General features: G+C 53.3%; 1 protein-coding gene across 5 annotated transcripts in view; it reads right to left on the bottom strand.

The window, feature by feature from the left end:
• Positions 1-11,322: 11,322 nt before the first annotated feature.
• RPH3AL (rabphilin 3A like (without C2 domains)) overlaps positions 11,323-21,283 on the bottom strand; it is a 158,134-nt gene continuing 148,173 nt past the window's right edge. For 4 of the 5 annotated variants that reach the window (XM_081220050.1, XM_081220047.1, XM_081220046.1 and 1 more), the window contains 3 exons: positions 16,732-16,845; positions 15,133-15,277; positions 11,323-12,462 (listed from right to left, as the gene is read on the bottom strand). In XM_081220050.1, coding sequence (XP_081076176.1) covers positions 12,432-12,462; positions 15,133-15,277; positions 16,732-16,845 — 290 coding nt within the window. In that variant the 3' untranslated portion in view covers positions 11,323-12,431. Of the gene's footprint in view, positions 12,467-15,132; positions 15,278-16,731; positions 16,846-21,283 lie in introns of all 5 variants that reach the window. The other variant, XM_081220048.1, reaches the window with a different exon arrangement.

Raw genomic sequence — 21,283 nt, 5'->3', positions numbered from 1 at the left:
TGGTTCCAGAAAACTAGAGGACTCTAGACCCATGCCCCGGACCAGGGCACAGAGTAAGGCTGCCTGAGGATGCTGATTTCAGTTTTCGACAAGTTGAGAATCCTCAGGGGACCATGTAGATGAGCACAAGCTTAAGAATAGGGGGCTGGGCTTCAAATCCTCACTCCGCCACTTGCTAGCTGTGTTATCTCGTGCAAGTGGCTTAACCTTTCCCAGCCTCAGTTTCCTCATCTGAGAAGTGGGAGGAATATGTCTGCCTCCCACTGTCGTGAGGACTAATGGGGGTGAAGTGTGTGAGGGGCTTAGTCTAGCATCCAGTGTGGCCCGTGGGACCCAGATGTCAGCTGTTTACGGTGAGCAACCCTTCCCAGTGTGCCTGGGACCTTTCCAGGCTTTGACACCAAAAGTCCTGCATCCTGGGAAATCCCTTAGGTGTCGGGACACTGGGATGGGTGGTCATCCCGGCTGCGGTCTCCATGCTCCTCAGATCCAGCAGGGGAGCCTTCAAAGTCCACTTAGGTGCTCTGGGAAAGGCTGAAGCCTTTGCTAAGGTTTCTGCAAAACCTGGGGTGTTTGCATCACCTCTGGCTCGGGGGTTTTGCTTTGGCCGGGTTGACTCCATATTGTGGAGTGGATACCATTTCCACACTAAGATTCTGAACCACAGAGATTCAGATATGAAATTCAGCCCCTTCTTCCCCCAAATCCATTTCCACAAGGTATGTGGGTGTGCAGGTGACACTGTGGATGTTTCAGGTGGGGTGGGAGTGGCTTATATCACTGCAGAGCAAACAGCATCACAGGGAACAAGACAGGCCAGTCCTTTGGCCCCCTTGGGGGCGTGTGGCCATGTGGGGGGCAGTGGTGGCTTCACTCAGGGATCCCCAGCCTCACCCTATCTCTCTGGCATCACTCTCTGACCTCTCTTCCTTCCTCTAAATTCCTGTTCATTTCTATCTCTTCTGGGGCCTTGGGCACCAGTTAGACTATGTTCTCAGGATCTTCCACAATCAGCCTTAAAAAGTATTTTCCTAAACGAAGACTGTTCTTTCCCCAAGAAGAATGGTGGGGCCAACCATTCAGATAACAGCAGGTTGTTGCACATGAACTGTGTTGAATGAACTGTTTAGACTGGGAAGGACCTCAGAGTGGGGAAAGGCCACACTGGGGATCTGTTCCTGGTTGTGCAGGGCTCCCTTCCCTGGCTCTTTCAGAGACAGTGCTCCTGGGCTCCCACTGATTTCCCTCCTGGTGCTCCAGCCCCTGTAGCGGAGCTGCTGCTGTTGAGGGAGCCCTCCTTCCCAGGTGACACCTGCCCCAGGCTGGCGCTCACCCCAGAGCTACAAAGTCACCACCTTCAGGGCCAGAAGACCCTGGAGCACAGCTGGTTCAACCTTTTATTTAATGGGGAAACCGAGGCTCATGCTGGCAAAGCCAACCTGTCTGTACCCACACGCTCTGGAGGCAGCAGAGTCAGGGCAGTGAGGAGAGGGGTGCAGCCGGATGGGCAGCCAGACTTGCTTCTGCCACACCCCAGGCAGCAGCTGTTTTGGGGCCTGGAAGCCTGGCGCCCGGGCAGGGTACTAATGGAGGCTCCAAGGACCAGGTCCTCAGCAGCCCGGGTTTGTCTCAACATCAGCTCTTCCCTGGGAGCCTAGCAGCTGCTTGGAACTGAGTGAGCCCCAGGCAGGGGGCCCCACAACTTGTGGAATGTGTAGGCTCCTGATCTGCTGGCCTTTCCCTGGGGATGGAGAACAGATGGGCCCTGGACTTGGGAGTGTTTCTATCCATCCATCCATCCATCCTCCCTCTGGACAGCAGTCCATCCTTCTGTCCATCCTCTCTTGTCTTTCAGTACACTGGTCCACACACAAGAATCATTCATTCACTTATCTTCCCATCCATCTGCACAACACTCCACCCATCCACCCCTCCCTCCCTCCCTCCATCCTTCCTCTCTCCCTGCCTCCCTTCCTCCATCCATCCTTCCCTTCCTCTCTCCCTGCCTCTCTCCCTCTCCCCCCTTCCTCCATCCATTCTTCCCTTCCTCTCTCCCTGACTCCCTCCCTCCCTCCCCCTTCCTCCATCCATCCTTCCCTTCCTCTCTCCCTGCCTTCCTCCCCCACTTCCTCCCTCCATCCTTCCCTTCCTCTCTCCCTGCCTTCCTCCCCCACTTCCTCCACCCATCCTTCCCTTCCTCTCTCCCTGCCTCCCTCCCTCCATCCTTCCCTTCCTCTCTCCCTGCCTCCCTCCTCCCCCCTTCCTCCACCCATCCTTCCCTTCCTCTCTCCCTGCCTCCCTCCCTCCATCCTTCCCTTCCTCTCTCCCTGCCTCCCTCCCTCCATCCTTCCCTTCCTCTCTCCCTGCCTTCCTCCCCCCCTTCCTCCACCCATCCTTCCCTTCCTCTCTCCCTGCCTCCCTCCCTCCATCCTTCCCTTCCTCTCTCCCTGCCTCCCTCCCTCCATCCTTCCCTTCCTCTCTCCCTGCCTCCCTCCCTCCATCCTTCCCTTCCTCTCTCCCTGCCTCCCTCCCTCTCCCCCTTCCTCCATCCATCCTTCCCTTCCTCTCTCCCTGCCTCCCTCCCTCCACCCTGTCCGCCCACTTACCCACCTCCCTCCCTGTTTACCCATCTCTCCACCCAGCAATATTTCTTGACAGCTAACCAGGACTCAAAGATGCGTAAGACATGACCCTGCCTTTAAGGAGACGGGGGTGGGGGTAGGGGTGGGGGGACGGACTCTAGGGAACCCAGCTCAGCTGCACCTCATCTAGAGGCAGCGCCCAGGCGGCAGGCGCGCTGATCCGAGCAGGCTCTGCCTTGGGCGGGGGGCAGGGATGACAACACCCAGCTTTAGGTTCCCTTTTCCCCATTAAAGAGCCTGGGCAGAGGGGTGGAGAAGCCAGCAGTGGGGAGGGAGAGGCTTCACTTGTCAGCTGCTCAGCAGGTACAGTCAGATTTAAAATGTCCCCAAAGAGTGTCTGCTGAGAGGCAGGGGGTGAGCACGCTGAATTATTTCTCCAGTAATTGGCACTGAAGCAGCTGCAGACATCCTGTGGTCTGCATCAGAGAGCTCGGAGCTTGGCCTGTCTCCGTGAGGCCTTGGGGGCAGCTTGTCCAGGTCTCCCAGGGTTCTTCCAGCTCCCACCCGCCTCTCCCCTCCCCATCTCCTGGTACTGAGGAGCCGCCAGGCTCTCCCTGGCTTTCTGTACAAGGCAACCTGGGGGGCGGGGCTGGGCGCATGCAGGTCGGAGCCCTGGTCAGCTGCTGGTGAAGGGACAGGGACGAGGACACTAGAGCACCGAGGCCCTTCACTGCAGGGGACAGCCTTGTGGGGGGGCTCTGCCAGTGTGTGTCTGGCAGGGTCCCTTTCCCCAGATGGTCTGGGCAAGGCCAGTGCCAGGTTTTCCTTTAGTCTCATCCCTCCCGTGTGCAGAAGAGCCTTTGCTGGCCCTTCAGATGAGCAATTTGAACCGACTTGTCACACATGTTTTGTAAACGGTTGGATCTTTCTGTGTGTGTGTGTGCGTGTGCGTGTGCGTGTGCATGCTGTCCATCTCCCCTGGCAAGGGCCCCTCCCAGTGCATTTCTGGCTGGTGCCTGGGGCACCTCTCCCACTGCGGGGCTCTCCACCTGGTTTCCTTATGCCGGAGGCTTCTCTCCCTCCCTGGGGGCAGAGCGCAGGGCTGGGGCGACCTGGGGCGGAGGATCCAGACAGCTTGGTCAGTTTCCAGAGGCTTCCTTCCTGCTGCAGAACCAAATAGAGAGATCAGGTCAAAGGGAGCCCCTAGGTTGGCAGTAGGGGTGGGGATGGGTCCCACCCCTGCCCCGGGGACTTCCCATCTCTCCACTCCCTCCCAAGGGACCTCTGGGGAACAAACTCAGAAAACTATTTAGTCCAGTTGTCTCATCTCATAGATGGGCTGGCAGCAGAGCCAGACAACCGGTGTCCCCAGGCTGCCCCTCAGCAGGCAGTGTGAGGATCCTCCCCGTCAGGCCTTGACTGTGGATCTGGCCATCTTTACAGGGTCTGCACACAGAAAGAACAGCCAGGCCAGCCAGGACTAGCTACATAATTTGCGGGGCCAGTGCAAAATGAAAACGTGGGGCCCCTGTTCAACATTATTGAGAATTTGGAGACAGTGACAGCAGAGCCTGAAACTGAGTGTGAGGCCGTGTGTGACTGTACAGGTTGTGCATGTGCCCGTGAGGCCAGCTCTGAGGCCAGCCGTCGAGGTAGCTGCTGAGGTCCCTGCGTGGCTGCTGTTCCCCATGCCATGAGCCACAGGGGGCAGAGAGATGCAGGACAGCATCCTGCATTAGAAGGAAAGGCAGAGCCTCGTGCGCTGCTGGTGGGAATAGACAATGGTGCAGCTGCCGTGGAAAACAGTGGTGATTCCTTAAAAAGTTAAGTGTAGAACTACCACATAATCTAGCAATCCCACGCAATCCAGCAATACACCCAAAAGAATTAAAAGCAGGGTCTCGAACAGATACTTGTGTATCAATGTTCATAACAGTCTTACTCACAATAGCCAAAAGGTGGAAAAAACACAAATGACCATCAACAGATGAATGGAAAAACCATGTGATCTACCCAGTGGAATATTATTCAGCCATAAAATGGAATGAAATTCTGACACAGGCTACAACGTGGATGGATCTTGAGAACACTAAGCTAAGTGAAATACGCCAGACAAAAAAGAACAAATACTGTATGAGTCCACTTACATGAGGTACCTAGAGTAGTTAAGCTATAGAGACAGAAAGTAGAACAGGCGTGCCTGGGGGTGGGGAGGGAGGAATGGGGAGTTAGTGTTTAATGGGCACAGGGTTCACTCTGGGGTGATGAGAACGCTCTGGGGATGATGGTGGAGATGGCTGCACGGCAATGTGAATGGATTTAATGTCACTGAGCCGTACACTTAAAAATGGTTAAAATTTATGTTGTGTGTATTTTACCACAATAAAAAAAATAAAGAGAATAAAGGAAAGAGGGGCAGGTGGTGTGGGAAGACAAGACAGTTGAGATGGGTTGGGGGCTGTGGAATTGCAGCTCCCAGTCCTGGAGCTCAGGGGTCATGTTCAGGTGCGGCTCCCACAGCCCTGGGAGGAGTTGCAAGTCCAGAGACAGGCTCTGGCTCCAAAGGTGCTGAGAGGCTATTTGATTGACGGAAGCTCCTGGAAACCCTCTAAGCCAAATCCTCCTGCTTATACAGGCCTGAAAAGACACTGCTTCCCTGAACCTACCCTGGGTCTCCCGATAAGGGAGGATTCGGGAGAGCATGGCGTGTGCTCAGCCTCGCTGGGCACGAGACAGCGTCCAGCGTGGGGGCAAAATCTCTGTGCAGTGACTGAACTTTATTCTCATTTGTTAATTAGCAGAAGGAAAATACCCCAGTGGGACAAGGGGCTGACTTTACCCTACTCATCTAGACATTTTATGATCTGTGTCTTTCTCTGCCTGCACATACCTCCCTCCCCGCACTGAATCCTGATTTGTTCTCACCAGACCGCCCCCCCACCCCCGCTCAACCCAGCATGGTCTTTGGCATCTGACTGCTCTGCATGCAAATACAGGCACTCTTGACCTCCCTGGGCCTCAGTTTCCTCTTCTGTAAAATGGGAACATTAGAAGTATCTGCTGCATAGGTGGGTGAGGATCCCTAAAGCATGCAGCAGGTGCCTGACTCAACAGATGGTGGCCGTGACTATTATTACACAGCAAAATGCTTCATCTCTCCCAGGCCCTGGCTCAGTGGAATTGAGGGCTCTGTTTGTTGTCAGCAAACAAAGTGGTGTGAGGAGGCGGGAGCTGTGAGGGAATCGAGGGAGGGCACCGCCTGGGGTCCTTGATGGGCCTCCAGCCGGGCAGCTCTCCTCTCCACTGACTGCTGCTGCCGGCACGGCACACTCGGGGAGAACACGTCAGAGACAGTTCACCGGAGAGGCAGGAACAGGAAGAGATAAGAGATTTCAGGCTTCTGGGAACCTAGGGATGTGATGCCAGAAAGTGGGCGTTTTCTCCTTTGGGAAAGGTACCAGCCCCCATCTTTGTGGGTAGAAGTGACTCTCACCTGCTGGGCCAGTGGATGCTCTTTGCTCCAGGGCTAAGGAACAGCTGGGGGCGGGGCCTCTGTTCAGGGGTGGGATGTGGCAGCAGGACTCGGTCCCAGGCTTGTCCCCTCCTCCAGGGGGGCGCTGTGTTTTCTCTGCCAGCCCGGTCCTCATCACCCGCCCACCGCTCCCCTGCCTGGGTCGGTCTAGGGGTGTCATCCAGGGAGACACAGGTAAACTGGTTCCACTAGATCCATGGGTCTTCAAAGTTGGTCTCCTGCACTTCCCTGGTGGCACAGTGGTCAAGAATCCTCCTGCCAGTGCAGGGGACACGGGTTTGAGCCCTGGTCCGGGAAGATCCCACATGCCGCGGAGCAACTAAGCCCGTGCACCACAACTACTGAGCCTGCGCTCTAGAGCCCACGAGCCACAACTACTGAGCTCGTGTGCTGCAACTACTGAGGCCCGCACGCCTAGAGCCTGTGATCCACAATAAGAGAAGCCACCACTCGACACAACTAGAGGAAGCCCGTGTGCAGCAACGAATACCCAACACAACCAAATAAATTAAAATAATAATAATAATAATCTGCCTGCCAATGCAGGGGACACGGGTTCAATCCCTGGTCTGGTAAGATCCCACGTGTCGTGAAACAACTAAGCCCATGCGGCACAACTACTGAGCCTGTGCTCTAGAGCCCACGAACCACAACTACTGAGCCTGCGTGCCGCAACTACTGAAGCCCGCACGCCTAGAGCCCATGCTCTGCAACAAGAGAAGCCACCGCAATGAGAAGCTCGTGCACCGCAACAAAGAGCAGCTCCTGCTCGCCGCAACTAGAGAAAGCCTGCGTGCAGCAACGAAGACCCAATGCAGCCAAAAAAAAAAAAGTTGGTTTCCCAATGGGGAGCATCAGCATCACCTGGGAACTTAAAAATGCATGTTCTCAGCCCCACCCTGGACCTCTGAGCCAGAAGCTCTGGGGTGAGGTCCAGTGACCTGTGTTTTAACAAGTCCACCGGGTGACTCTGATGCTGCAGAAGGGTGGGGGCCACTACTGAACCTCAGCCTCTAACACTGCGCTTGACACTTCAGCAGCTGCCCAGTCAATACTGGATAGATGAACCATTATTCCCCGAGGGGAAGAGCATGACCATCTGCTGTGTCCCAGGCTCCATGCAGTCACTGCACTTACCTTCTTACGTCAACAACTCTTGAGGCAAGGGCCACATCTGAATCCTACGGGAGTCATGACTAATAGCAGTGGTAGGAGTTTTACAAGTGCTTTCAAGTTTTTAATTTCCACAACAATCCTGTAAAGGAAGTATTATCCCCATTTTACAGATGAGGAAGCTGAGACAGAGAAGTACCCATAATTTCAGGTACTAAGTAGTAGAGCTGGGATTCAAAATCAGGTATCCGAAGTTCATGAGCATTCCACCTGTGGTCTCTTTTAAGGACTACTTGGGTCATCCAATATTTGGGACAAATCAAGTCATTTCTGCACTCCATGATTTTTACAGATGACACAGAACATCCTCCATCCCTGTGAGAATCTTAGGTTCAAAAGTTAATTTGTAAGTTGGATGCTTGAGACTCAGAAAGCAAGGATTTCTTGGTTCCCAGAACCACCATAAAGAACCCTTGACTCCTGGCAGCTCCCAGACCCTGGTGGGGGTATCTGCATCCCATCTCTGCCCGAAAGCTGAAGGCTTCCAGGGTTAACACGATGAAACTGCTTCAGAACCCCATCAACCCTGGGACACACCTCTAGGAAACACATTTGGAATTCACCCTGGAGGCTGTAAGGATTGGGTCCTTCTCCTAAGCTAGGTCTGGTCCAGGCACGGGGTTCTAGTGGGAGGTGAGTGTGGTGGCTTGTGCTACATCAGGTCTGAGGAGTCTAAAGGGGGTGTCGGTCCCAGCACAGAGGCTCCTGAGAGCCGGGAAGCAGAGGCAACAGCCCCTTACAGGCTGGGCATTTGGATGTAGGGGCCTCTGGAGCTGTATTTTCTCTGCTCGGCAGGTCCTCATTGCCTCTTTATCTTACTTTCCTGCTATGGCTCCAGGGCTCTCACCCACATCCCACAGGTTTATCCTGTTTGATATATATTTTTCCAAAAAAATTCCATGGTTAGAAATATAATTTGGTACAAAGTTAAAAACTGTACTATGAAGTTTATAACATAGGGCAGCAATCTCCTGCCCTCCCCATCCCCAACCCAAGTCCCTCTCTAGGCAACCCTTAGAACTCAGCCATTTCTGCTGGTGTTTACCTTTGTACTGAAGCCTCATGCTGATTCTACTTCTTGATTTTTCAGTTTTATATATTATATGTCATGATATAGAATATCATGATATCATATTCAATCTCTCCAACACAGGTATGCTTCTTATCCTGTTTGTACATCCTTGGGTATCTCCCCTGTCCTCATGCTCCAATCTGGGTTGGCTGGCCTTGGCCTCTGGCCCACACACACAGCCACTGCCAACATCCTGGGGACTCTCTTTGCCCCTCTCCTCTGTTGGATCCTCAGTTTCCTGCGTTCCTGTGTCCTGGTTTTCTCCCTTGTTTGGTTGGAGCACATCCTGTAGTAGCTGCCTGAGAAAGAATGTATGGGAGGTAAATTAAAACAAAACAAAACAAAACTTCACAAGTCTGAAAATATCTTCATTCTACAGTCATTAAGATTTGGGTGGATATAAACCCAGATTAGAAATTATTTCCTGCCAGAATTTGGAAGATACTTCTTCACTATGTTCTGGTTCAAAATTTGCTTTGAGAATTTCAAAGCCATGTTAATCCCTGACCCTTGGTATATGACGTGTTTCAAAAAATTTTTTTTCTCTTTGGAAGGTCTTAGGATTTTTTTTCTTTAGGATTTTTATCCTGGTGTCCTGAAATTTCATGATAAGGCTTGCTATAATTCCCTAAATTTTTATTCTGAAAGATTTCAGACATATAAAAATAATTCAAATATGACATATAATGAAATATTATAAATATTACAAAGCCATCTATCCATCACTGAGATTAATGAAACATTATCAGTAAAGTTGAAACCATTCCTTGTGCCTCTTCTCAAGATGTATCTTGAAAGCTGTTGTTTATCCTTCCTATGCATTTTTTATTCTTCTACTGCATAAAATATATGTTAATATATAACATTTTTGCATGTTTAAAATCTCTATATAGATGGTGTCATAACATATTTATTTTTTCTGCCATCTGTTTCTTTGCTCAGCATTGTTTGTGAGAGTCATCTATACTGAGCGTGGCCTGACTATATCACAATTTATGGATCTCGTCTTCTGTCGATGGTATTTAGGTTGTTACCAGTTTTTAGCTAATAAAAAGGTACTGCTCTAAACATCCCGTGCACATCTTCTGGAGCACACATAGAAGAGTTTCTATAGGGAAATGGTTCTTCGTTCTGCCAGCACGTGGAGTCATCTGGGGAGCTTTACAAAATCCTAAAGTCAAGGCTGGGCCCCACATTGATTAAACCAGAATCTCTAGGGGTGCATCCAGCATGAGTGTGTGTAAAGCTGGCCAAGCGATTCCAATGAGCTGTCAGTGGTGACCACCACTGCTCTGGACCAGTGTTCCTCAGAGTATGTGGTCCTCCAGCCAGCAGACTCACCTGGGAACTTGATAGACGTACATGCTCAGCCCCTGGCCCAGACTTGGTGGGTGAGAATCTGTTTTAGCAAGACTTCAGGTGATTGCACTGCACCTGCAGGCCAGGTGCATCTTCATCTACAGGTATTGCCACATGGCAGCTCACGATGGTGGTGGCCCACCGCACGGCTGTGGTTTTATGTCACTGTGCTCAGCACTTGGTGGGTTCTTGCTCTATGAAAGCTCCTTTCCTTCAGTCCTGGGAGATATTCTTGTATCATTTCTTCTACAATTTTCTCTCCTCTCTTTTCTGTTTCTTGGCTTGAAATTCCTATTAGTTGGAGGTTAGACCTTCTGCATGGATCTGATGTTTTGGTTGTCCAATGGTCTTGACTTTTCCTTCTTTGTTTCGGTGTTTTACTTTCTGGGAGATTTTCTCACATCTTCCATCCCTTCTAATGCCTTTTAAAATTTCTGCTATCATACATTAAAAAAAAAATTTCAAGAGCTTTAACACTTCCTTTTAAAAAATGACACTCTTCCTGTTTCATGGGCAAATATCTTCAGAGGATTGTTCTCTGACCCCTTTCTTCTGTGTACTGGAGCCTCTGTACGTTCAGCTGCTGGTTTTGGTCAACTGCTGGTGCCCCTGGCTGTTGCCACTATGACTGTAACACAGCAAAGCTAACAGGAAGCTCTGTACATGTGTGTAGGGCTTGGGAATGGGGGCCTCATAGTGGTGACTGGGTAGAGACTGGGGAATTGGCAATTTCAGGATCTGTCCATCTTTTCTCTTTGCTCAGTTTCCCAGAGAGAAATTCAATAATGTCCTGCCTTGGGGTGGCTGGATGGGAACAGGCCCAGCTGTCAGCAGAGGAAGGGGGCTGAGGGTCTCCCCATTAACCATCGCTTCATCCCAGCCTTTGGCTGGTCTTGGGGTTCCCAATCCGGAATCCTTCTAGTTCAGCCTTGGCCAGCTGTACACCTGTCTTCTACCAGGATCAGAGAAGGGCAGTCGTGTGCCATCTGGGCTCGGGTCAAACCACTTCTTCCAACCAATACTATTTTCACACCATCTTGAACTTCCGCCTTAGGGATACCTGGTCCCTCCATGTTCTGAGCATTTGGGGGATTCTGCAGAGAAAATGGGCTTGTTAAGGGTTGCCAGCTCCCTTAGACACTTCGGGGAGTGGGGGAAGCTGGCACTAAACAAGTTATATACTTCCATCTTCCAACGTTTTCAGACCTCTCTTACCTGCTGCCATCTTTGCAGTTCATGTCATTTTCATTCCTTTATGTCACTTTGGTGGGGTTTGGGGAGACGGAGGAAATACAGATGTGTTCAGTCCACAGTGTTTAACCACAAATCCTTGCCCATTTTACACGCATTTTGACACATTTACATATAAGTTCATATAACTCATTTTGATTATTTGTACTTTTTATTTTTACTTAGATGGCCTTGTTTTTCCCATTCAACGTTAGGTTTGTGAGCCCTTCTAACCCACGCAGATCTAGCTCATTCCTTTTACTGTGGCTTAGCAAGTGTTCCAGCAACCAACGTACCACATTTTTTCCATCCATTTCTCTACTGATGCATCTCAGAAACACAAGTGATTGTGGCCTTTTGATCAACACGCTGGCTCAATGCAAATTCTCATCTTTATTGTTTTTATTCTGAAGCATAACTTGTCACAGGGAAACAGTGTTCTTATCACTTTTTTTTTTTAACTGTCTGCCAGCAACTAGGGCAAAAGAGCTAATGGTGGGGGCCTGAGAGCCTGGAGAAGAAGGCCCTTCGAGGACCAGGCACGGGGTGGTCAGGAGGGAGGGTGTGGGCGCCGTACACACAGAATCACGCATTCTCTCTCCTCCAGGAAAGGTCTTCCAGAAGCATCTGCCCACACTTTGAATTAAGTGTTTTTCTGCCAAACTGAGCCTACTGAAGAGGAGTGAATTAATGGCTTAGGGAGCTTCACGCCCAGCAGGGGGCTCAGCTGAAGGCTGCTTGCTCTCCAGTGAGTGAATTCACAGTGTTCACCAGAACCCTTTCCAGCTCCAGCAGCCCTGGGGGAGGCCAAGGAAGGCTTCCGAGAAACCTAACAGAGAGCCAGGTTCAACAGCAGCTCCTGGGCCAGGAGGGAGGAGGCCGCATCCACGTGCAGAGCCGCAGGGGAAGGGGGAGGATGGGTGGACCTCTCATCCCACCTGCTCTGGGTTCCTCTCTGGGGGCCACGCTCAGGTGTGAAGGGTCACGCTCAGGCTCTGATTTCTTTTTCCATGAATACAAATATGGAGAAAGCCCTGCCTGGCACCCTCTGAAATTGCAGTGCGTAGGGGAAGGCCCCAGAAGGTGGGTCTGAAGGCCCTTCCAGTCCAACTAAGACGAGAGCAAACTTAAAATGAACATAGGGGTAGACTGGGGGTGGGGCTGGGGGCAATAAATAAAGGTCACGGCTGAGGGGAGTGACTGGGGTGGCGGTGGAGAGGGGGACTCCCAGGAGAGAAGGGGTGCAGAAAGGCACTGGGTGGGGGGAAGCAGACTCAGCCCCGCAAACACTGGTTTGTTGAGTCAGAGGTCACGTCTGGCAGGGCTGGCGGTGGAGGGCCCTGGGACTGGTCAGGAAGGAGCCGGGTAGGGTCTGGTTCCAGCTCTTTCTCTCTCTCTCTCAAGCTCTTCCACTGGAAAGTCTGCCCCATGCACCAAGCACGCCTCTGCTCAGGGCAGGCAGAGGGGACCGTCGGAGCCCACGTCAGCAGCAGGGGCTCGCCCAGGTGTGCCTTCTACCTTTGGGGGAGAGAAAAAAAAGGCCACTATAGGGGGAGCAGAGGCAGAGTCCCACCCTAGTGACAGTGTGAACTTTGGGAATGAAATGCAGGGAAGGCTGACTCCTTGCTGGAGCGGCCTGCACCTGAAGCAGCTGCCCCGTCTGAAACTAAGCAGGGGGCTGCCCGGGAGGGCCGGTGGCTGAGAGCTGGGCAGGGGGTGCCTGCATGCTGGGCCCAGCCCTGCTCCGCTGTGCTGTGTCATTGCAGGCAGGTCGCCCAGTCCCTGTGCTTCAGTGTGGCCATTGATACCTGGGCTAGTCAACACAGGTGATCTTGGGACGCCAGCAGGAGCAAATGGACATGGGAATATACAACCTTCCTCTAGGCCAGTCCTTTCCAAGTAACAGCTTAAGCCCTGGAACCCTGTCTATGTGCTGGGCCACACAGCCTGCCCCGTGATTACTGGACAGTTCCTGAAGACCCACTCAGGTAGGTACCCCACATGGACCCTGGATCTTACCCTCCCTGCAACCTGTAAGGGACACGATGTGGTCCCCATTTCAGTGATAATGGAACTGGGCACTGAGAGATCAAATATGAGGTTGAATCTTATGGATTTGCCAATATTTAACTGTTTTTGATCTACAGAAATGCAATTTCATGTGGTTCGACCTGATGGTTTGCCCAAGTTCCCATGGGTATGGGTGGCAGGGCTGGGACTGGAGCTTGGGCCTGCTTGATTCCAAACTGCCCTCTCTGGGGGTATTGCAGGAGGCGAGGGTAGGGGGCAGAGGGCGCACGCCCATGGTGCCTCCCTCCCTGAGACCTGCCCACCCAGTGTCACAGTCTGTCTCTGTCCCTCATGAGCATCAAAAGGGGAAATGAGGGAGGAGGAGAGAGGGGAGGGGAAAGGGGAGGGGAGGAGGGAGGGGAGGGGAAAGGGGAGGGGAAAGGGGAGGGGAGGAGGGAGGGGAGGGGAAAGGGGAGGGGAGGAGGGAGGGGAGGGGAAAGGGGAAGGGAGGAGGGAGGGGAGGGGGAGGGGAAAGGGGAGGGGAGGAGGGAGGGGAGGGGAAAGGGGAAGGGAGGAGGGAGGGGAGGGGGAGGGGAAAGGGGAGGGGAGGAGGGAGGGGAGGGGAAAGGGGAGGGGAGGGGAAAGGGGAAGGGAGGAGGGAGGGGAGGGGGAGGGGAGGGGAAGGGGAGGGGAGGAGGGAGGGGAGGGGGAGGGGAGGGGAAAGGGGAAGGGAGGAGGGAGGGGAGGGGAAAGGGGAGGGGAGGAGGGAGGGGAGGGGAAAGGGGAGGGGAGGAGGGAGGGGAGGGGAAAGGGGAGGGGAGGGGAAAGGGGAAGGGAGGAGGGAGGGGAGGGGGAGGGGAGGGGAAAGGGGAAGGGAGGAGGGAGGGGAGGGGAAAGGGGAGGGGAGGAGGGAGGGGAGGGGAAAGGGGAAGGGAGGAGGGAGGGGAGGGGGAGGGGAAAGGGGAGGGGAGGAGGGAGGGGAGGGGAAAGGGGAGGGGAGGGGAAAGGGGAAGGGAGGAGGGAGGGGAGGGGGAGGGGAGGGGAAGGGGAGGGGAGGAGGGAGGGGAGGGGGAGGGGAGGGGAAAGGGGAAGGGAGGAGGGAGGGGAGGGGAAAGGGGAGGGGAGGAGGGAGGGGAGGGGAAAGGGGAGGGGAGGAGGGAGGGGAGGGGAAAGGGGAGGGGAGGAGGGAGGGGAGGGGAAAGGGGAGGGGAGGAGGGAGGGGAGGAGGGAGGGGAGGGGAAAGGGGAGGGGGAAGGGGAGGAGGGAGGGGAGGGGAAAGGGGAGGGGGAAAGGGAGGGGAGGAGTGCTCCCACAGGGTTTCCTGGTGGGTACTCCCAGCCCAGCAGGCCTGCAGCCGTCCCCGTGCGCGGCAGGGGCACCAGCTGCTGCGCTGACCCACACAGTGTGCACCAATGGATCCTCTGGTTGTAGACGCACTAAGCCCAGCTGGGGCTTCTTTCTGGAAGGAGGCTAGGCGCCGATCATGCACCTGCACAATTTTCTCCCGCTTGAGTGTGAGGACTCCCCTGTCCCCCAAGTGCAGGGTGACCTCAGGTTGGCCGGGGCAGGTGGGAGCTTGGACTCTTGCCCTCGGCTTCCACACCCATCACATGGGGATAATGAGCCTCCTGTCTATTTGGCCAAGAGAATGAAAGTTGACCTTGGAAGTGCAAGGGCAGGCCGGCCTCCATGCCGTCAGCTCTAGGGGTCCTGAATCCTCCCCTCTTAGGATTTGGGCCTGCCCTGGCCTGGGCTCTGTTTTGGGTGAGTTGATTTGCCTTCCTCAGCTATGCAGTAGGTTTCTGGAGGTCAGGGACTGTCCCCCACCACACCCGGCCCAGGCTGGGCACGCACTGCCTGGTGAATAGCAGGTGCTCTGAAAACGGAGTTACTGTGACTGTTAGGCAGGAAGGGAAATGCTCTGAAAGATGATACATTTCATAAAGCAGAGGATGGAAACAGCCATTGTTACAGTTACCGAGAACGGATAGGGAAGGTCACCACTGTTCTTTTGGGTCCCTCTTTCTGTTCATTGTGGGCACGGATGGGTCTGGCTTGCCTCTGTTCAATGGGCACCTGGCACAGGGCTCGAAAATGCAGAGAGCTGAAAACACCCCCTGGGGGTACAGATAGAGAGGAGGTGGGTACGTTGTTAGGAGGAGCTTGGTACTCACTGTGGCCTTTTGTGTCCGGCCAGGGTGGGGCCCCCACTGCGGGTCCGCAGAGCCGGTCCTGTCTCGATGGCCAGGCTGCTCTGGCTCCCTGAGAGGTGGCTGGGTGGGCGGGGAGGCCCCATCTTTGATGACTCCACGCTGCCACCTGCAAGAAACCACATGAATGATTCAGGGTTGGGTCCTTTGGGCCTTGAACTGAGACAGGGACCATCTCAGCCTGACAAGGAGCTGATCTAAAGTCTCCTCATTTGGAATTGTGACCTGTATCTATGGGACCGTCTACCAGAGCCCCTTCCCCTGGGAACCGCCACCCCCTTTCCCCATCCACATGGCTGCCATGTTCTAGCGGGACCCCACCCTCTGGCCACTGCCGACTGGCCCACAAGCTACAAAGGCAATCGAATGGGCCCTCAGGTCATTTCACTAAGGAACAAGTAGTTACCCACATGAAAACTGGCAGTGGGGACGAGTCTGTCCTGCCCTCGGAGAAGGAGGGTGTCGTGGGGAAGCGTGTAAATTTCTGTTAACCCAACAAGAGGGACATTCACTGCTGCCTCTGCAGACTAAAGAATCCTCACTCAGACATGGTTGTTAGCCCCTGCTCGGCCCAGAGAGCAGAGATGGGGCCTGCAGACTGCACTCCATCTTCCCATCTCCTGACCCGCTTGGCTGCAGCTGAGAGCCGGTGTGAAGAGAGGGGACAAGAGCTGCGGTAGTGGGAGGTGAGGAGTGTAAAACCTGCCCTAGCAACCAAGGCTGGCAGGTAAGTGTCCTCCACACTTTCCTAAGAGAGAATCTGCAGCCTGAAGGGGCCTAAGAGATCATCTAGTCCAGGAACAGTTTTCACCTCATGCATCATCCCTGCCTACTGATACTGATCCCTGGGAAAACTGCATGGAGGAGGATTCCGAAGCCATGTCAGGCTCTGTGGGAGAGAGTACCATGATCAACTGGTAATGTCTGCCATGGGCACAGGAGTGCCAGGCATTGGCATCTCTGACCTAGTCCAGACTGCCACCCCCGGCAGGAATTCCTTCTGTATCAGTTCTGGCAGAAGATCACCCAGCCTTCCATTTCCTTCCAGTTTGAGGCAGTTATTGAAAAGCTTTCTTCTTAGGTATTAAATTCAGCCTGAAATGTCATGCAAGTATCCCAGTTCTAACCTTTGGAGTGACTCTGAATGAAGTTGGTCCTTTTCCTGGGAAGGTCCTTCATGTGTCTAAAGGAAAGGAAAATGTGCCCCCAGTCCTTCTCTGCATGTGTACCTGAGCTTCCCTTCCATATATATATATATTTTTGGCTGCTCTACACAGCTTGTGGGATCAGTTCCCCGACCAGGGATTGAACCCAGCCCATGGCAGAGAAAGCCGGAATCCTAACCATAGGCCGGCAGGGAACTCCCCTTTCCATCTGTTCTTGAGTGGTGCCAACACTTTAGCTCCTAGCCCTCCCAGCTGAAGGCCCATTTTGCCTCCCGGATCTCGAACAAGTCCACAGACCCACCCACTGGGGAGCCACTAGGGAGCGGTAGCCTGAGGAAGCAGCAAAGCCACTGCCCCGGGGGCTTGGGAAACAAAGAGTGCTGCTTCCCACACTTACCTGATTCCCCCCAGGGTTTGTCGCCTTTCCGGTCCCTGACCCCAGTGGGTGGGAGTCTGTCCTCCAGGCTGGAGGAGCTGAGATCTGAGTCGTTGTCACTGTCGCTGGAAACCACTGGCAAAGAGACAGCAGCACAGGAGGTCACCCCCCACCGGCCGTCACCGGCAGGCGTGTCCTTCCAGGACAAAGTGGCACAAGACCTCCGCCGGCCCTGGTGTTTGGGGCACGGGGACAGTGGTCCGGGGATAGGGATGGCAGGGTACTCCCTTCTGTCAGTCAAAGAGGTGAGTCCCGGTGCGAGGAGGCTAGGACTCGGGGGTGCGGTGCCCAGTATGACCAGCACCGGCAGGGAGGGCTCAGTCCTCAGGCAGCCATCTCCACCCATCACCCCCTCCCTGTGGCTGAATCAGAAGCCTCTTGCTGGGAGGAGCTGATTACCGGCTTTGGTGCAGGCCCAACTGCACCTGGCAATGTTTAAAGGTGCCCGGCCATGCTCTGCAGGGATAATTCCAGTCCTCGCTGACCCTGATGGAGGGCTCCAGGGCCCTGACATACACTAACTCAAGGAAGCTTCAGAACAACCCTGCAAGATAGGAGATAGCACTGTCCCCATTTCACAGGCAAGGAAACCGAGGCCCTTGCCCACAGTGGGATTCTTACTCTGGTGGGCTGGCTCCACAGCCTGTGTTTGTAACCACTCTGATTCCACCAGAAGAACTGAACTGGGAGCCAGCAGGCCTGGGCTCTCATCCCAGCTCATCCAGCAACTCCCAGTGGGGTCTTGTGAATGCAGAAGGACCAAGGCTGGTGGGGCTGGAACCCCAGGAGAGGGAAGGGGAGGGGGAGCTCCCACAGGGAGCACCTGCTGTGGTGGAAACCCTCTTTTCTGGACTAAATGCAACCATATTTGGCTGGTTAATCAACAGTGGGAGTCATAAAACAGGATCTATTCATACATTAAACACTCCATTTTAATTTTAAGCATAGAAATGTACATCCATTCGCCAATCTTTTTTTTTTTTTTTTTGTGGTACGTGGGCCTCTCACTGTTGCGGCCTCTCCCATTGCAGAGCACAGGCTCCGGATGCGCAGGCTCAGCGGCCATGGCTCACAGGCCCAGTCGCTCCGCGGCATGTGGGATCTTCCCGGACCGGGGCACGAACTCGTGTCCCCTGCATCGGCAGGCGGACTCTCAACCACTGCGCCACCAGGGAAGCCCCATTCGCCAATCTTTTGATGAAGGGCTTGGGTGCTTCTTTGAGATCGACCCACATGGTCTTTTGTGTCTAAACTGCATCCATATTGCATTGTGATTCTCAGGTTCAGTTTCTTTAAATTGGAGCAGATCTTGAAGACATGGGCAAGCAAGAGTCCTCTATTTTTCTGTTTCTTTCTCCCATTTTTTTTTTTTTTTAACAGTTGTGCTGCCTACACCTAATTCAATAGCTTTTGTAAGCAAGTGACTTCTACCAAGTCTTTCCAAAGTCTTGGTTTTAATGAAACGACTCTGTGTCTTTTCTGACATTTTTCATCAATTTATATAACATTTAATTAAATGATGTAATTATAATAACAAGTATAACCGCTCAGAAAGGTTTGGGATCACAGGTAACCAGCTCGCATAGGTGACTAACTCAGCGGGTGGGGTAAGAGTCAGTGTGTCTTCCCCAGGAATGTAATATGCTGGTTACAGAGGGAGTTGAGTGCTTTCTGCCAGGCACTGTGCTAGGCACCTGGGAAGCATTATCTTACTTGATCTGTAGAACAAACCTGAGCCATAGGGACATGTTTGGTGGGAGATGATACTGGAAACAAAATCAATCTATATCAAGGGCAGCTAATGGGTTTCATCTGATGCTCTAGGCCCCTCTGGAGCAGCGTGCAGAGGAGAATCCTGAAATTGCATTAAGGTCCAGCAGGGAGAGAGTCTGGTCAGTTAGGGAAGCCCACAGTGGTTACAGGAAGGGAAATGGCAGGACCTATGCCATGTAGCTTCCACCTGGATCTAGAGCCTTCTGGAAAGTCTTCATGCCTTCAGCCGGTGTCACCTTTCAGCTAAGGAAGTCACAAGTCATAGAACCAAGCAACAAGAGGGGCTGGAGCTGGCTGACCACTTCAGCCTAAGAGATCTTTGACCCTGTGCTTCCACAGCAGAGCAGCTGTGCTTCGAAAGCTTTAATGACTAATTGGTTCTTCTCCCTCCCTCATCCCCACATCTTGCCAGTTTCATCTAAGCGGTTCTTGAATCAGTGGCCTCCTCACCCTGGTCGCTGCCCTTGCTTCACTCAAGGCCTCATCGTCTCCAGCCTGGATTGCTGTGACACCTCCCAGCTGGGCCCCATCCACAGGCACCTCCTTTTGTACAGGCTCCGCTAACACACAAATCCTGGCTCACCCTTCTTTACAGGCTCCCCGGGACCTACAGGATCAAGCCTGAACTCCTGCCCTCCACTACTTCTTCAGCATCATCCTGCACAACTGGCTCTCCTATGTGGGGCTCCTCTGGCCCCACGCGGCCTGGAGCTCCTGCCAAACTGCCAGTCAGCACCTCCCGCAGGGACTGGCTTCCCTCTACCCAGAATGCCCTGCCCACCCCTCTTCTTCTGGCTTAGTTTGGGTACCACCTGCTCCAGGAAGCCTTCCCTATGGCTCCCACCTGTCTGGCTGAACGCCTTGTGTGTTCTGCTACACCTGCAGCAACTACTTCCCGCTTTAAGTGTTCTGTGTATGTTTCCCCCAGCAGACCGAGAGGCTCCTGGAGGGCAGGGGACAAATTGCACCACAGTTAAGGCTGGCGTTCTTCTCCTGCAGAGCCTGATCCGTAGGGGTGGATCAAGAACGCTGCTAACAGGATTGCTTCCAGCTTTGCCTTCCTCTGTCTGCTCAAGGGTTTTGCCTCCTCTGCTGTTTCTTTCCCTTCTTGCCCTCAAGGAAGAGTTCTGCTTTGGCTTTCTGAGCTTTTGTGATGAAGAATCTAAAAGAGATGGGGACGGGAGGGGTTGTGGTCCACATGCCCCCTTTACAATATTTGAGAAACGCAAGTAAAGGCCTGACGTATTTTGCAATTGCTTTTTAGGCTCCAGACTGGGTTTCTTTGATTATGAATCCACCGAGACCCGATTTTATGGGCATCAGTTTTATAAGCATTTACGTATTTTTGGCTCATTCACTGACTGACTAAATGCCAACTCTGTGGGTCCCCAGACAAAGGGAGTGGGAGGTGGCAGGAGGTAGCAAGCCGCTCCCCACATCTCCCTTGGGGCAGATGCAAAGGAACTGGGGAGGATTCTTCCCCCTCCCGCAGCAGGAGGAGGGGCTGTCCAGCAGCCTGTTAAGCAGCGGGAAATCCCTGAGGGGAACACGGTTACTGTTCTCCACATTGGTTTCCCCATCTCTTTGGCAAAGATGCTTACGGATACTTTATTCCTTTTTCCTGACTTGGAATGTTCTGTCTCCCCCATGTTTGATATGCAGGACCTTCAAAATTCTGGGGCAGGGTGGAGAATATGAGGCTGAGGCTGAAGCAGTGCAGGGTAGGGGACATGACATGGGGCTCCATGGTATAGAAATAATGCCTGGATTCTTTGGTGCTAATGAGCAGATGCCACAGGGCACGACGTACCAAGAGCTTGAAAGGAGACGATGGGAAAGGACATGCCAGGACTCGGGTTATGGTGGCTACTCACTCACCCTATTTCTTCACTCTGCTCCCTGTTCTGTCATCTGTGGTACATGGTCACAGTGCTGAGCTAGGAGTGGGCTTAAGCTGCAAGAAGACTGCTGTGCTATGTTGCGAGATCATTTTTTGTTGGGAGGGGTATGTGCTGTCCAAGCACCAACGCTGGAGGTGGGGTTCGGGGGCCATATTGCCTAGTTCCCACTTGGTGCCTGTGCTGTGCAAGGTTTAGAAAAAATAAGCCTCCCCAAGTGACACTCAGTTGTCTTGTTTTTTGTCTCCTTTTATAGACAAGGGCCACAGCCATGGAAGTGGGGGGAACAGCCCCAGATGACAACTGAGCTCACAAAGACATCACAGAGAAGCAGCCAGCCAACGACTCATCCCTTTCGGATACGTCTCCCTCGGCTCAAGCAACCTTGCTCACTGTGTCTGTGATTTCAAGCAGGGGGCCAAGCCTCAGCTTAGAGGTCTCTGTGGTGCAAACTCAATCCCACCTCTAGTCCACTCTAATAAACCCCACTCGAAAGAAATAAACCCAAGGAAGTCGGCAGTGTGGACACCTGGCCTCGGCACTTAGGTCAGTGGGAAAGAAACGCACTAAGGAGACCCTGCGGAGAACATCCCTGGACACAACCCATTGCAAACGCTGTTTATCCAAATACTCCTCCGGCAGCAAGGGAAGAAGTTTTTCTTCTTCCTCCCCCTCCAAATGTTGCTGGAAAACCCGAACCTTGGCTAATTTGCCATTCGATTGCGCTGCCACCTTTTTCCCTGCACGGCAGCTGCAATCGTAAATCTTCCAGGTTTATTAACAAAGCTTTTAGGCTCATAAATCTTTTGGCTCTTGCTCTTCCACCCTCAAGAAAACACTCT

The sequence above is a fragment of the Mesoplodon bidens genome (genome assembly GCF_964165515.1).
Source record: "Mesoplodon bidens genome assembly, chromosome: 19".
Classification (NCBI taxonomy): Eukaryota; Metazoa; Chordata; class Mammalia; order Artiodactyla; family Ziphiidae; genus Mesoplodon; species Mesoplodon bidens.
This window is presented reverse-complemented; position numbering and strand designations above follow the sequence as displayed.